A 12838-nucleotide genomic window follows, 5' to 3' on the forward strand; every position below is an offset into this window, starting at 1 on the left:
TTAGCTATGTCCGTCCGTCTGTCCGTCCATGTAAACCTTGTAATCAAACTACAGGTCGCAATTTTGAAGATAATTCAATTAAAATTTGGAAAATGACCTTCTATTGTCCCACAGACGAAGCCTATTGAAAATGGTTAACATCGGTCCATTATCTCACCTAGCCCCCATACAACTAAACCCCAGAATAGGGCTAGTAAACTTTCTAATCAAACTACAGTTCGTAATTTTGAAGATAATTTAATGATCTTCTATGGTACCGGAAACGAAGCCTGTTGAAAATGGTTAATATCGGTCCATTATTTCACCTAGCCCCCATACAACTGAACCGGACGAATAGGTCTTTTAAGTTTATAATTATGTTTAATATACTCGTATCTCGACAAAAAGCTGCAAAACCAAGTTCTATAGTAGCCTTGATGACCCTCATGAATTTTATAATTATAGGGTCTCATTTGACCATAGCCCCTATTCAAAGCCCTCTTCAAAATTTTACTTAAATGTCCACAATTTTATTCAACAATAAGTATATCTGAGGCAAGGTACAATTCAACTTAAATGCTTTATTATGAAAACTAAATCACATTTTTTTTAGTAACAGGTGTAGGGTATTATATGGTCGGCCTCGCCCGACTATAATTTCTTACTTGTTTTATTTATAAAAGAATTCTAGAATAGAATTTTGTTTATACCTAATCAATTTTTAATATTATTTTATGAACTATCTATATGTGTACATTAGAGTGGCTCCCTTTATATAAAGTTGAAATAAGATACTGATTTCCCCAAAGAAAATAGAAGTTTAATTCATTCTAAGATACCGTTTCTGAAAACTTGGTAAGCTGAGCCCAAGGATAAAAAGGTCTTGTATCAAGGTTTTCACAATTTTGTTCACAATTCAAACAAATGAATGTTATAAAATATTGCCAACAAATTTTTAACCCAGAGGTCAAAGTACACTTTTCTAAAGAACTGAATTGCACTGAATCTGGACTCTAAATTAATTCATTACATCAGATTTTCCAGATATCGTGCCATTATGTCTGAAAAAACATCTATATTTACCATATTTTAGAAGTTTTGACAGATCGAAGACTAAGGTGTCAGCACAATCTATCGGCTTTATGATAAAGATTAAACCTCTTTTATGGATTTTTTTTTAAATTGTGGCAAGTTTAAAAGTTTATATGTATAGATGGACGGACTTTTTTTGATGTAGGGTATAACAACAAAACTTTTCTTATTTCGTCTTCTTTTAGCAATCAAGCCTACATTATATGAAATTTATAAAACATTAACATGCTAAAATATTATTGCTGTTTTATTTTGCCATTCCAGGTATAAATACCCCAATAGTTAGACATGTCAGTTAGTCAGTCATTCAGCCATACAGTTAGCTATGTATGTATATATTTATGGTTATTTGAAAAGACATTTTACAAAATCGAGACAAATAGATGGATAGGCAGTTAGGCAGGCATGCAGACATACATTCGCAATGTCTGTTAAATGTTTAATACTTTTTAACAATGCCAGCAAATAAACCTAAAAATAAAAGAAATGCAATATTCCACTTTTTCCCCTGGTGCACTAAGAGTATGAGAACGAAAATATTTTCAAAACATGACTCGCATTTCTAATAAAATGATTCAAATTTATATATAGTAATAAAATATTGGTGTTTTAAAGGTTTTAACAGGAATTTGCAAATAAACGAAGATGAAGGAGGAGGATTAGTTGTTATGGTTTTTTAAAGTTAATTGTTTGGAATATTTCTAAAAGGTTTTATTAAAAGAATTTGAGAAAGATATACTTTTTGATAATATATACTTATCTTAGGTCAAGCGTTATTAAAAACATACCTGTAATGAGAGAGAGAGAAATAAAATTTAGTCAATGAATTTATTTTAAATATAAATTTTTAAATTATATTCAACCTAATATTTTAGATTTGCTAATTTTCTACTTTTATAATATACAAAAACACAGTGACATTATGTCCATGGTTTACAAATACTCCATAGGTCAAGAATATCGATGCCAGGTCATAATGATCAATGTCATAACTAACCTGGATATTTTCGAAATCATCGTAATATCCATAGACACTGCAACACTTTGTGTAAAAGAAATGTATTTGACATTTTGTATTAATTGTAATTTCACGATTTCAATTTTATATTCAGTTCATTAGCTTTTTGTATCGGTTATTTTCTTTCTAAACAATGGTTTAGTTTAATTATATACATTGCACCATGTACCGTTAATTATTTATTGTGTACTTCAAACCTTTGTTAACGGTATACGAGGGTCAACTAAAAAAATCAGTCAGATGGCAAAATGTAAATTTTTTAGAAACAAATGTAAAGGTCTAGATTCACTAGCTTAATAAAAATTTAAAATTTGGCTAAAAAAATACGTTTACATATTTAAGTTTCTGTAGTTTATGATACTTTCTAAAGAAAGAATTAAAAAGTACCCAAGAGACTTAAAGGGTCTTATTCCTTGTTAAAACGTATCTTTCTAAACTGAAAATAAACCAAGCTTAACTTTATCCATCTCTATACTCGTACTTTTAAGTCAGTAATGAGCGTTAAAGTAATTATCTAAAGGGGACCTTATACAGGGGGTCAATTATGGACTGCTCCATATAAAATTTAGTAGAGAGTATTTTGGCTCGCATGGAACTTATGTGTGTCGAATTTCATCGCTATACTCGTATTTTTAAGACAGTAATTAACGTTAAAGTCTTTTGAAGGGGACCTTATATCAATTATTGACCGATCTTCATAAAATTTGGTAGAGAGAGATTTTGACTAGCATGAAACTTATGTGTTGAGCATTAAAGAGATTTTTTGAAGGGGACCTTATATGTGGGGCCTATTTTCAATATCAATCAAACCTTACCTATAGAGAATATTTGTGGAAAAATTTCAACCCTCTAGCTCTTTCCGTTCGAACTCTATCGTGCATTCAACAGACAGACAGACAGACAGAAGGACAGACAGACAGACAGACAGACAGACAGAGAGACAGACGGACGGACAGATGGACACGGCTAGATCATCTTAGAGTTTAGTAAAGACCCAGAATATATATACTTTTGTGGGCCTATGACCAATATTTCCATGCGTTACAAAAGGAATGACAAAATCAATATACCCCCCATCTTTTTTGATGTTGTGTATAAAAAGTACCTTTTGGTGAAGCAACAAGTACCAAAAAGTCGTATACACTATTACTCCGTTATAACCGTACATATTAAAATGTACCATTTGTAGAACGAAGAGTCGCCACTTATAGATTCCCATTCAGCCATATAATTTTTCTACGTTCAATATTAAAGAAAATACAAAAAAGTACTATTTGAGTAACGAAAAAAATAACAAAAAGTTCCACCTTAAACAGTCTTTATTTGTAGAACGAAGAGTACCAAGGGGTCGCCTCTTATGGATTCTTATTCAGCTATATAAAGTTTCTATGCCCAATATTAAAGATAGTACAAAAAAGTACTATTTGAGTAATGGAAAAGTACCAAAAAGTTCCACCTTAAAGCTGAACATACATATCTGCTTGTAGCGCAGCTAGGCTTAACTCAGCCGGAAGTTGGAGATCAAGAACATATGGACACGCTAAGATTTTAAAACTATTACCTTCAATCTTGAATCAACCATCGGATTATATTATTCCACACACGGACTTTGATAGAGTTTTCAAAGTAAGAGTTCCTTTTAGGAGAGAATTGTGTAGAGGTAACCTACCGAGCGGATATAGTACCAGAATTTTTACTGATAGTTCTAAAATGAATAGCGGTGTTGGTTCTGGTGTCTTATATGAAAAAGCTTGGGTAAGTATATCTCACCATCTTCCCAACAACTGTAGTGTCTTTCAGGCTAAAATATTTGCGATAATGTCGGGTACTACATGACCTCAACATAGGAATCTTTGTCAATAGAGGCACTTCCCTATTATTTAGACAATGCAAGAAGGATCTGTCAAGGCTGGGTGGACTGTCTGATATTACCCATGTTTGGGTCCCAGCGCATAGGGACTATTATGGTAAAGAACAGATGAGGCAGATGAGCTTGCCAGAACGGGATCTGCTCTTGATATTTCCAACGCCATTTCAATAGCAACTCCGTTAGGTTTTATCAAGAGCAGTATCCCCAGATTCTTTCTTTAAAAGGCTGAAAATAGGTGGAATAACCTAGACAAAAACGCACAAAACACCTTATAAACCAAAGTAGGCGGGACATATCGAGGTTGATAGTAATAGGACATTGGGTTTTAAGCAGACATGCAATTGGGCTTGGGATCCCCTTCAACGAACACTATCGCAGTTGCAAAGACAGGGAAAAGGAAGAATCGCTCTTCCGTCTTCTCTGTGAATGCCCTGCTCTTGCCGTAAAGAGAAACTGCTTTCTTGGCAGTTACTTCATATCTAAACTTGGTGTGATATCTGGGTCTAAGCTTAATGATATCCTGAGATTTCTTATAGCTACAGGCTGGATCTAATACTATAAATACTACATCTGACGAGTAATATAGAAAAATTCTCTAATGAAATTTATGTCTAAACAAAATTTTCTAAAATAATTTATATCTAGATATAATTTTTCCAAAAAGTTTATGTCTAGACAATTTTTTCTTCGCTAATACAGACCATTCATGATGAGAATTTGACGATCAAAAATTTGTTTACATACTTTTCAAATTACCCTCGTGTATCGAATACAAGCACCTATTGGTAACATTTATGTACGATTTAGAATTTTGAGTGTTAGTTAAAGTGTTTGTGAGATGTAAGTACATGTGTCGTGCGTACACATACTCACGTAATAAGCAAATAAGTATTGCAGAGTATTGTTGTTGGTACTAATTACCTGGAACTAAATATGGGGCTGGATTTGGTGCAGGTTGCCAATATGTTGGTGTTATCGAAGGATAAAGTTGTTGTTGTTGCTGTTGTTGATGCTGCTGATTATGCTGGTGATGATGATTATGATGATACTGCTGCTGTTGATGATTTTGAGAATGTTGATGATGGCCATTTGTGGTCAGACTTATAGGCGGTGAGGTGGGTGTGGTTGTTGATTTGTTTGTTGTTTGCATTGTGGTAATTGACGATACAATTGTTGGTGCCATAGCAGATGTAGTTTTTGTTGCTGTTGTTAGCTTTTCTGTTGGCATTATTGAATTTATAGAATTTAAGGATAAAACTGTTGTTGCTGCTGCACTTCCCAACTCTGTGCAGGTGGCTGTTGTTAAGGTAGTGTTGTTATTATTATTATTATTGTTGCTAGTAATATTATTGCACATAGAGGTGGTCGTCATATTATTGCTGCTGTTGAATTCGTTAGCATTTCCGTTTCCGTTGTAAGCCATTATGTTATTGTTATTATGACTGTGTGGGTGGCCTAACGTTGTAACATTGTTTTTAATATTGCTATTATTGTTGTTGTTGCTGCAATTATTTGCATTACTTGCTAAACACATTGTTGTTGCTACTGCTGCTGCACAATTACTTGACGCCATCGAACCATCCAGTAGATTACGATTTTTCATTATAGTTTTATATTTTGTTATTTAGAATTTATTATTTTCTCTTTTCTATTGTTTGTTTTATTTAAATTTTTCTTTCACTTCCGTTTTTTTTTTTTTGGTGTTGTTAATTTTCTAGTTAAATTTTATTGTAGTTTTATGTTGTTTCTATTTTAATTATTTGCTTTCATTTGTTGTTATTTAATAATGTATTGAAATTTATTGCAAAATGTTTGCTCTTTAAATGTTTTATTTTTTCAAATCTGTTTATTTGCTAAATTTACTTCATAATTATTTATCTCTAGCTAAAATATTATATTACACATTACTGGTTTTGAAAATTTGAGAAATTTACTTTTAACATTTTATGAGGTAATAACCCAGCAAAGAATAGAATACCGAAATCCGGATTATTTATTATGCTATAACAGAATATAACATAATACCGAGAATACTTTAGGGTAAACAATAGACCAGATCGCAATCTAGACATTAGTCTATAGTCAGGACTACAGTTCACTTTACTCCAGACTATAGCCAATAATGTAGTCCAGCTTATAGCAAGCTATAGGCCAGGCAATATATGAGAAAGTAAACCTCACTTTCGACTGGACCATAGCCCAGTTATAGTACAAACGAAACTACAGTGCAGATTATAGGGAAGACTGAAGTTTTAGAGCATACACTCTAGTTCAGACAATAGAAATACTATAGTCTAGACTAAAGACTAAACTAAAGACTAAACTAGAGACAAGACTATAGACTAGACTAGAGACTAGACTATAGAGTAGACTATAGACTAGACTATAGACTAGACTATAGACTAGACTATAGACTATAGACTAGACTATAGACTAGACTATAGACTAGACTATAGACTAGACTATAGACTAGACTATAGACTATACTATAGACTAGACTATAGACTAGACTATAGACTACTATAGACTAGACTATAGACTAGACTATAGACTAGACTATAGACTAGACTATAGACTAGACTATAGACTAGACTATAGACTAGACTATAGACTAGACTATAGACTAGACTATAGACTAACTAGACTAGACTATAGACTAGACTATACTAGACTATAGACTAGACATAGACTAGACTATAGACTAGACTATAGACTAGACTATAGACTAGACTATAGACTAGACTATAGACTAGACTATAGACTAGACTATAGACTAGACTATAGACTAGACTATAGACTAGACTATAGACTAGACTATAGACTAGACTATAGACTAGACTATAGACTAGATATAGACTAGACTATAGACTAGACTATAGACTAGACTATAGACTAGACTATAGACTAGACTATAGACTAGACTATAGACTAGACTATAGACTAGACTATAGACTAGACTATAGACTAGACTATAGACTAGACTATAGACTAGACTATAGACTAGACTATAGACTAGACTATAGACGAGACTATAGACTAGACTATAGACTAGACTATAGACTAGACTATAGACTAGACTATAGACTAGACTATAGACTAGACTAGACTAGACTATAGACTAGACTATAGACTAGACTATAGACTAGACTATAGACTAGACTAGACTAGACTAGACTAGACTATAGACTAGACTATAGACTAGACTATAGACTAGACTATAGACTAGACTATAGACTAGACTATAGACTAGACTATAGACTAGACTATAGACTAGACTATAGACTAGACTATAGACTAGACTATAGACTAGACTATAGACTAGACTATAGACTAGACTATAGACTAGACTATAGACTAGACTATAGACTAGACTATAGACTAGACTATAGACTAGACTATAGACTAGACTATAGACTAGACTATAGACTAGACTATAGCTACTAGACTATAGACTAGACTATAGACTAGACTATAGACTAGACTATAGACTAGACTATAGACTAGACTATAGACTAGACTATAGACTAGACTATAGACTAGACTATAGACTAGACTATAGACTAGACTATAGACTAGACTATAGACTAGACTATAGACTAGACTATAGACTAGACTATAGACTAGACTATAGACTAGACTATAGACTAGACTATAGACTAGACTATAGACTAGACTATAGACTAGACTATAGACTAGACTATAGACTAGACTATAGACTAGACTATAGACTAGACTATAGACTAGACTATAGACTAGACTATAGACTAGACTATAGACTAGACTATAGACTAGACTATAGACTAGACTATAGACTAGACTATAGACTAGACTATAGACTAGACTATAGACTAGACTATAGACTAGACTATAGACTAGACTATAGACTAGACTATAGACTAGACTATAGACTAGACTATAGACTAGACTATAGACTAGACTATAGACTAGACTATAGACTAGACTATAGACTAGACTATAGACTAGACTATAGACTAGACTATAGACTAGACTATAGACTAGACTATAGACTAGACTATAGACTAGACTATAGACTAGACTATAGACTAGACTATAGACTAGACTATAGACTAGACTATAGACTAGACTATAGACTAGACTATAGACTAGACTATAGACTAGACTATAGACTAGACTATAGACTAGACTATAGACTAGACTATAGACTAGACTATAGACTAGACTATAGACTAGACTATAGACTAGACTATAGACTAGACTATAGACTAGACTATAGACTAGACTATAGACTAGACTATAGACTAGACTATAGACTAGACTATAGACTAGACTAGACTAGACTATAGACTAGACTATAGACTAGACTATAGACTAGACTATAGACTAGACTATAGACTAGACTATAGACTAGACTATAGACTAGACTATAGACTAGACTATAGACTAGACTATAGACTAGACTATAGACTAGACTATAGACTAGACTATAGACTAGACTATAGACTAGATAGACTAGACTATAGACTAGACTATAGACTAGACTATAGACTAGACTATAGACTAGACTATAGACTAGACTATAGACTAGACTATAGACTAGACTATAGACTAGACTATAGACTAGACTATAGACTAGGCTATAGACTAGACTACACTATAGATGAGACTATAGACTAGACTATAGATGAGACTATAGACTAGACTATAGATTAGACTATAGACTAGACTATAGATTGGACTTTAGATTAGACTATAGTTCAAACTGAAACCTAGACTTAAAATTTAATATGTATATCATAGTTCAGTTTATGAACTATAGCATTGTCGCTACTATAAAATATAGACTATAGGTCAAGATCCTTCGTTTTACTTTAAACTGTTGCTGGTTTACAGACCAAATTTATCTCAAATATCATTGTATCTCATTTTTCCTCATTTGTATTTTCATAATTATTTGTTAGTTATTTATTATTGTTATATATTATACTCTTTCACTGTTTAATAAGTTTATTTATTTTTATTGCATTTTGTATACTTAATTAATTTTCAACATTTAATTATATACAATTGTATATTTATTATTTAAATGTAATTTCTATTCAGAATTTCTATGATCACATATACATACGTACATATAATTGTGTTTGTTTTTAAAATTTTCAAATTTATTTTAAATATAATACGTTATTTTTACTTTTTTTTACATGCTGCTATAACGTTCCGCCTTGTTTTTCATTTAAATTGAATTTTTCATGGAAATGCCTGAGTACGTGTATTTAATAATTAATATTTATTTAATTTTATTATTTGTTGATGCTTTAATAGAATTTAGAAAACTCAGCTTTGAATTTCAGTTATACATGATTTATTTAAACTTTGATATATCAGCCGCTAATTGAAATTATTTCTATTTCTTTTGAATGAATTTCCCATTAATTTATGCGATTATGACAGTATTTTGAAGTGCGTTATAGTTTCTGTTTTGACTCCAGTGCAATGCATGCAAATTAGTTTATTAGCATACATTTTTACACAATTTATATTAGAATCTGTTTAATTGAAAGCTTTTGCAGTGATATGTTAACAAAATCAATCGTTTTAAAATCATTTTAAGATTTGTTTCAAATATGTTCGTCTGTCAGTATTGGTATGTTATTAGCAGGGCAACCAAAAATATGCTCTAAAAAAAGTGTTTTATGCGCATAAAAAATGCACTTAAAAACTAAAAATATGCTCTAAAAATATGCAGAATATGCACTTAAAACTTCTCATTTTCAAAATGAAATCCCCGTTTTTTACCATATTTGAGAGCACATAAAAAAGTCCAATCTGTCGATTTAAAAATAAAGGTTTAACTCTTGTCATATCTCTATATTTCTTCGAGATATCTTAACTTAAAGCTTGGGACAACCATAAAATTACAAAAACTCAATTTTGCCTTTATTCTATGCCAAACGTATTTGCCTCAATTTGTTCAACCTTTATTTTAAAGTCGACAGATTGGACTTTCGGACCACACAACGGATTTTATAAATGAAGGTGTCTTCTCGCATTTATAAGGTCTTAAATATGGCCAAAAACATGGAGAATTGGATTCGGATTAAGCGATGCTCAATAATTCAGAAAAGTAAACTTAGGTCTCTGGGTTTCGACTTTTTTTAAAATTTTGTTGGCTATGTAATTTTCTAGGAAATGATATATAAGCTTAATTTTTTTGCTTTACATTAAATTGATTTATTTTTTTATATTTGAAAAACAAACAAGTAAGAATGTATAGTCGGGCATGGCCGACCAGTGAGTAGGGGGCCTTAATTCCGAAATATTTAAACAAAGACAAAACAACGCACAGTGGTATAGGAAAAAAAAAGAGGGAAATAATTCGGTAACTTCTAAACGGTTAATCCGATTTTGATTTGGTATGCACAAAGAGGAGGTGTTGTCGAGTTTAGGTTTTGAATTTGGACCTTATAGGCCAACCAGGGGCCCGGCGGGGGGTCCTCAAATTAGGACACATCGGCTATATTAAATTTTTAAAACGATCCTATTTCTTCATTTGTGTTCCGATTAAAAAAAAATTTCGTATTTAGAATCTCCTCATCGAGCACTATAAAAAATGTCGTCGGAAAACTCAACATCTTTTAGAAAATTTACATGGCACTATTATTTTCATCCATATATGTAACAAATTTAAGAGTTAACCTTATGGATGAAAATAATAGTGCTAGGTAAATTTTCTAAAAGATGTTGAGTTTTCCCTAATTAATTTGTCACTTAAAAAACATTAGGTAGGCATGTTATATATCAATGGAGAAGTAATTTTGTCTATTTTTTTCAAATCTGTATATAATTTTTGAAAATTAAAAAATTCGCGGAATACTTTAAAAAAAAAAAATTAAAAAATGTTTTTTATTCAGTTTTTGCGAAGATACAAATTTTTCAAATTGCAATAAAAATTTTATTTATGAATATTTTTTGATGAAATTTTACAGTTAGGTAGATTTTTTTACTCAAAATCCAAAATTAAATAAAAATTTCGAATTTTCTTATTAGAAATCCCGGAATTCCCAAAAAAGTTTTAAAAAATGCCAAAAATGGGATTTTTTGGTTTTTTGCCTATTATATCCATACCAGGGGCGGGGTTATCGAAACCCGTTGCAAAATGATTAAGAACATATTGGGTCATATAAAACAGGTCACTATAATTTGATATCGACTATGCGATTTGAGAATTTTTGTCTCAAAATTGAATTTTCATAAAAAATAGGGTTTTTTTGGATGGACCTGGTCCCCTCGGTATCAAAAATTTTTAGGTTTTGATTCATTTATCGTATTTTATGTAAAGTCAAAAGTATAAATTCTATATACATCTTCCTAGAAACTTTTTAGACAACTTAAAAAGAAAAAGATACTTTTTCCCCAAAAAAATGACAAAAAATCGCCTTTTTTTAATTTTTTAAATTAAATTTTTTAAACTATAACTTTGGACTCAGTCATGATTTTTACATAATTCTTTCACTGCTTGATATATAAACTTGTTGTTAAGCGAATAAAAAAAAAATGCGAAAATCGGGAATATTTGGACCCGCTATTATCAAAAAACTAAAGTAAGGACGGTAAAAATTTTAAAATTTTAATTTTCAAATGCGAATATCTCCTGAACTATAAGAGATAATTTACTGCTACGACATTTTTTATAGTGCTCAGAAGAGCTTATAAACGAAATTCAGGATTGGAGAGTTTCAGACGAGCACTCCTTTTCTGATCATCGGTACATAAGATTCAAAATACTAAGGCCACCACCAAAGCCGATAAAGTTTCGGAATAAGTCTAAAACTAACTAGAGGACAGTAAAACTCTGGTGCACTTTCTTTGCCACTGTCAGGCATTCGTCGAAGTATTAATGCAAAATTTCTCGTGATATTAGTGTTTATAAGTGAATTATTGACTTTCATGTCCTTTTCTGAAGGGGACTTTGTATGGGGGCAAGGGTGAAATGAGGTCCGATCATTACGAAAATTGGCAGTTTCGTATAAGTTAAAATACGAAACTAAGTTGTGCCGATTTTTGTAGAGATCCTGAAACATTTAACATAATTATGAGCTCGAGGGCCCTATTCGGGGGAAAGTGATTCTGAGCCGATTTTCGGGTGTTACAAGCATCAGCACAAACGCATAATATCATCCCCAGTATAGTGGTGTAGGGTATAAAAATGTTATTGAATTATAAAATAAAGCTTTATTTCAATCTTTTTCAAAGTGAATGGGTCAAAAAAATTTGACAAACAAAATTTTATCAATTAGAAGGAATTTAATTAAAACGTATGGGTTTAAAAATTTATGATTGGTGGAATTAAAAACATTTCATTTAAACTTTTATTTTCTAAATAAAATTTTCTAAAAAAAATCTAATAAAAAAATTAAAAACATTTTCTATTTATTAATTTCCCAAAAAAAATTTTGAATCTATTTTTATTTAAAAATTATAAAAAATATGAAAAAATTAGATGAAAACAACGAAATATGCAATAAAAATATGCGATTATGAGTAAAATATGCGGGACTATGCTGTAAAATGCAAAATAAGCAAAAAAATGCTGTAAAGAACAAAATATGCAAAAAAATGCTCTAACAAACCGATGCCAAAATTCATTAAATTTTCTGAAAAGGATAAATAGCTAACTCACGTCTCCACACGACGCGCAGCAAAAAATATGATATTGCATATTTTTGGTTGCCCTGGTTATTAGACTAGACAAAAGTTTAGTTACGTTAGGTACTAGTCCTCTTTTCCCTTTACTTTAGGTAATTTTTCAAACATTTATATTTAATATTATGTAAATGGGTTTGATACAAAAAACCGACTGCATTAGTTCAGTTTATTTTTTATAACTCGTTCACACT

General features: G+C 31.3%; 1 protein-coding gene across 2 annotated transcripts in view; it reads right to left on the reverse strand.

Moving 5' to 3' along the window:
- Positions 1-617: 617 nt before the first annotated feature.
- The window catches only part of LOC119611080 (putative mediator of RNA polymerase II transcription subunit 29), a 28542-nt gene continuing 16321 nt past the window's right edge, over positions 618-12838 (reverse strand). Inside the window, exons 2-3 of one of the 2 annotated variants that reach the window (XM_037966537.1) lie at positions 4881-5673; positions 618-1859 (exon numbers count right to left, since the gene is read on the reverse strand). In XM_037966537.1, coding sequence (XP_037822465.1) covers positions 1828-1859; positions 4881-5562 — 714 coding nt within the window. In that variant the 5' untranslated portion in view covers positions 5563-5673 and the 3' untranslated portion in view covers positions 618-1827. Of the gene's footprint in view, positions 1860-4880; positions 5707-12838 lie in introns of those variants that run through there. The other variant, XR_005232038.1, reaches the window with a different exon arrangement.

The sequence above is a fragment of the Lucilia sericata genome, unplaced genomic scaffold (assembly GCF_015586225.1).
Source record: "Lucilia sericata isolate MDLA Ls3-8-SP2 unplaced genomic scaffold, ASM1558622v1 Contig001356F_arrow, whole genome shotgun sequence".
Classification (NCBI taxonomy): domain Eukaryota; kingdom Metazoa; phylum Arthropoda; class Insecta; order Diptera; family Calliphoridae; genus Lucilia; species Lucilia sericata.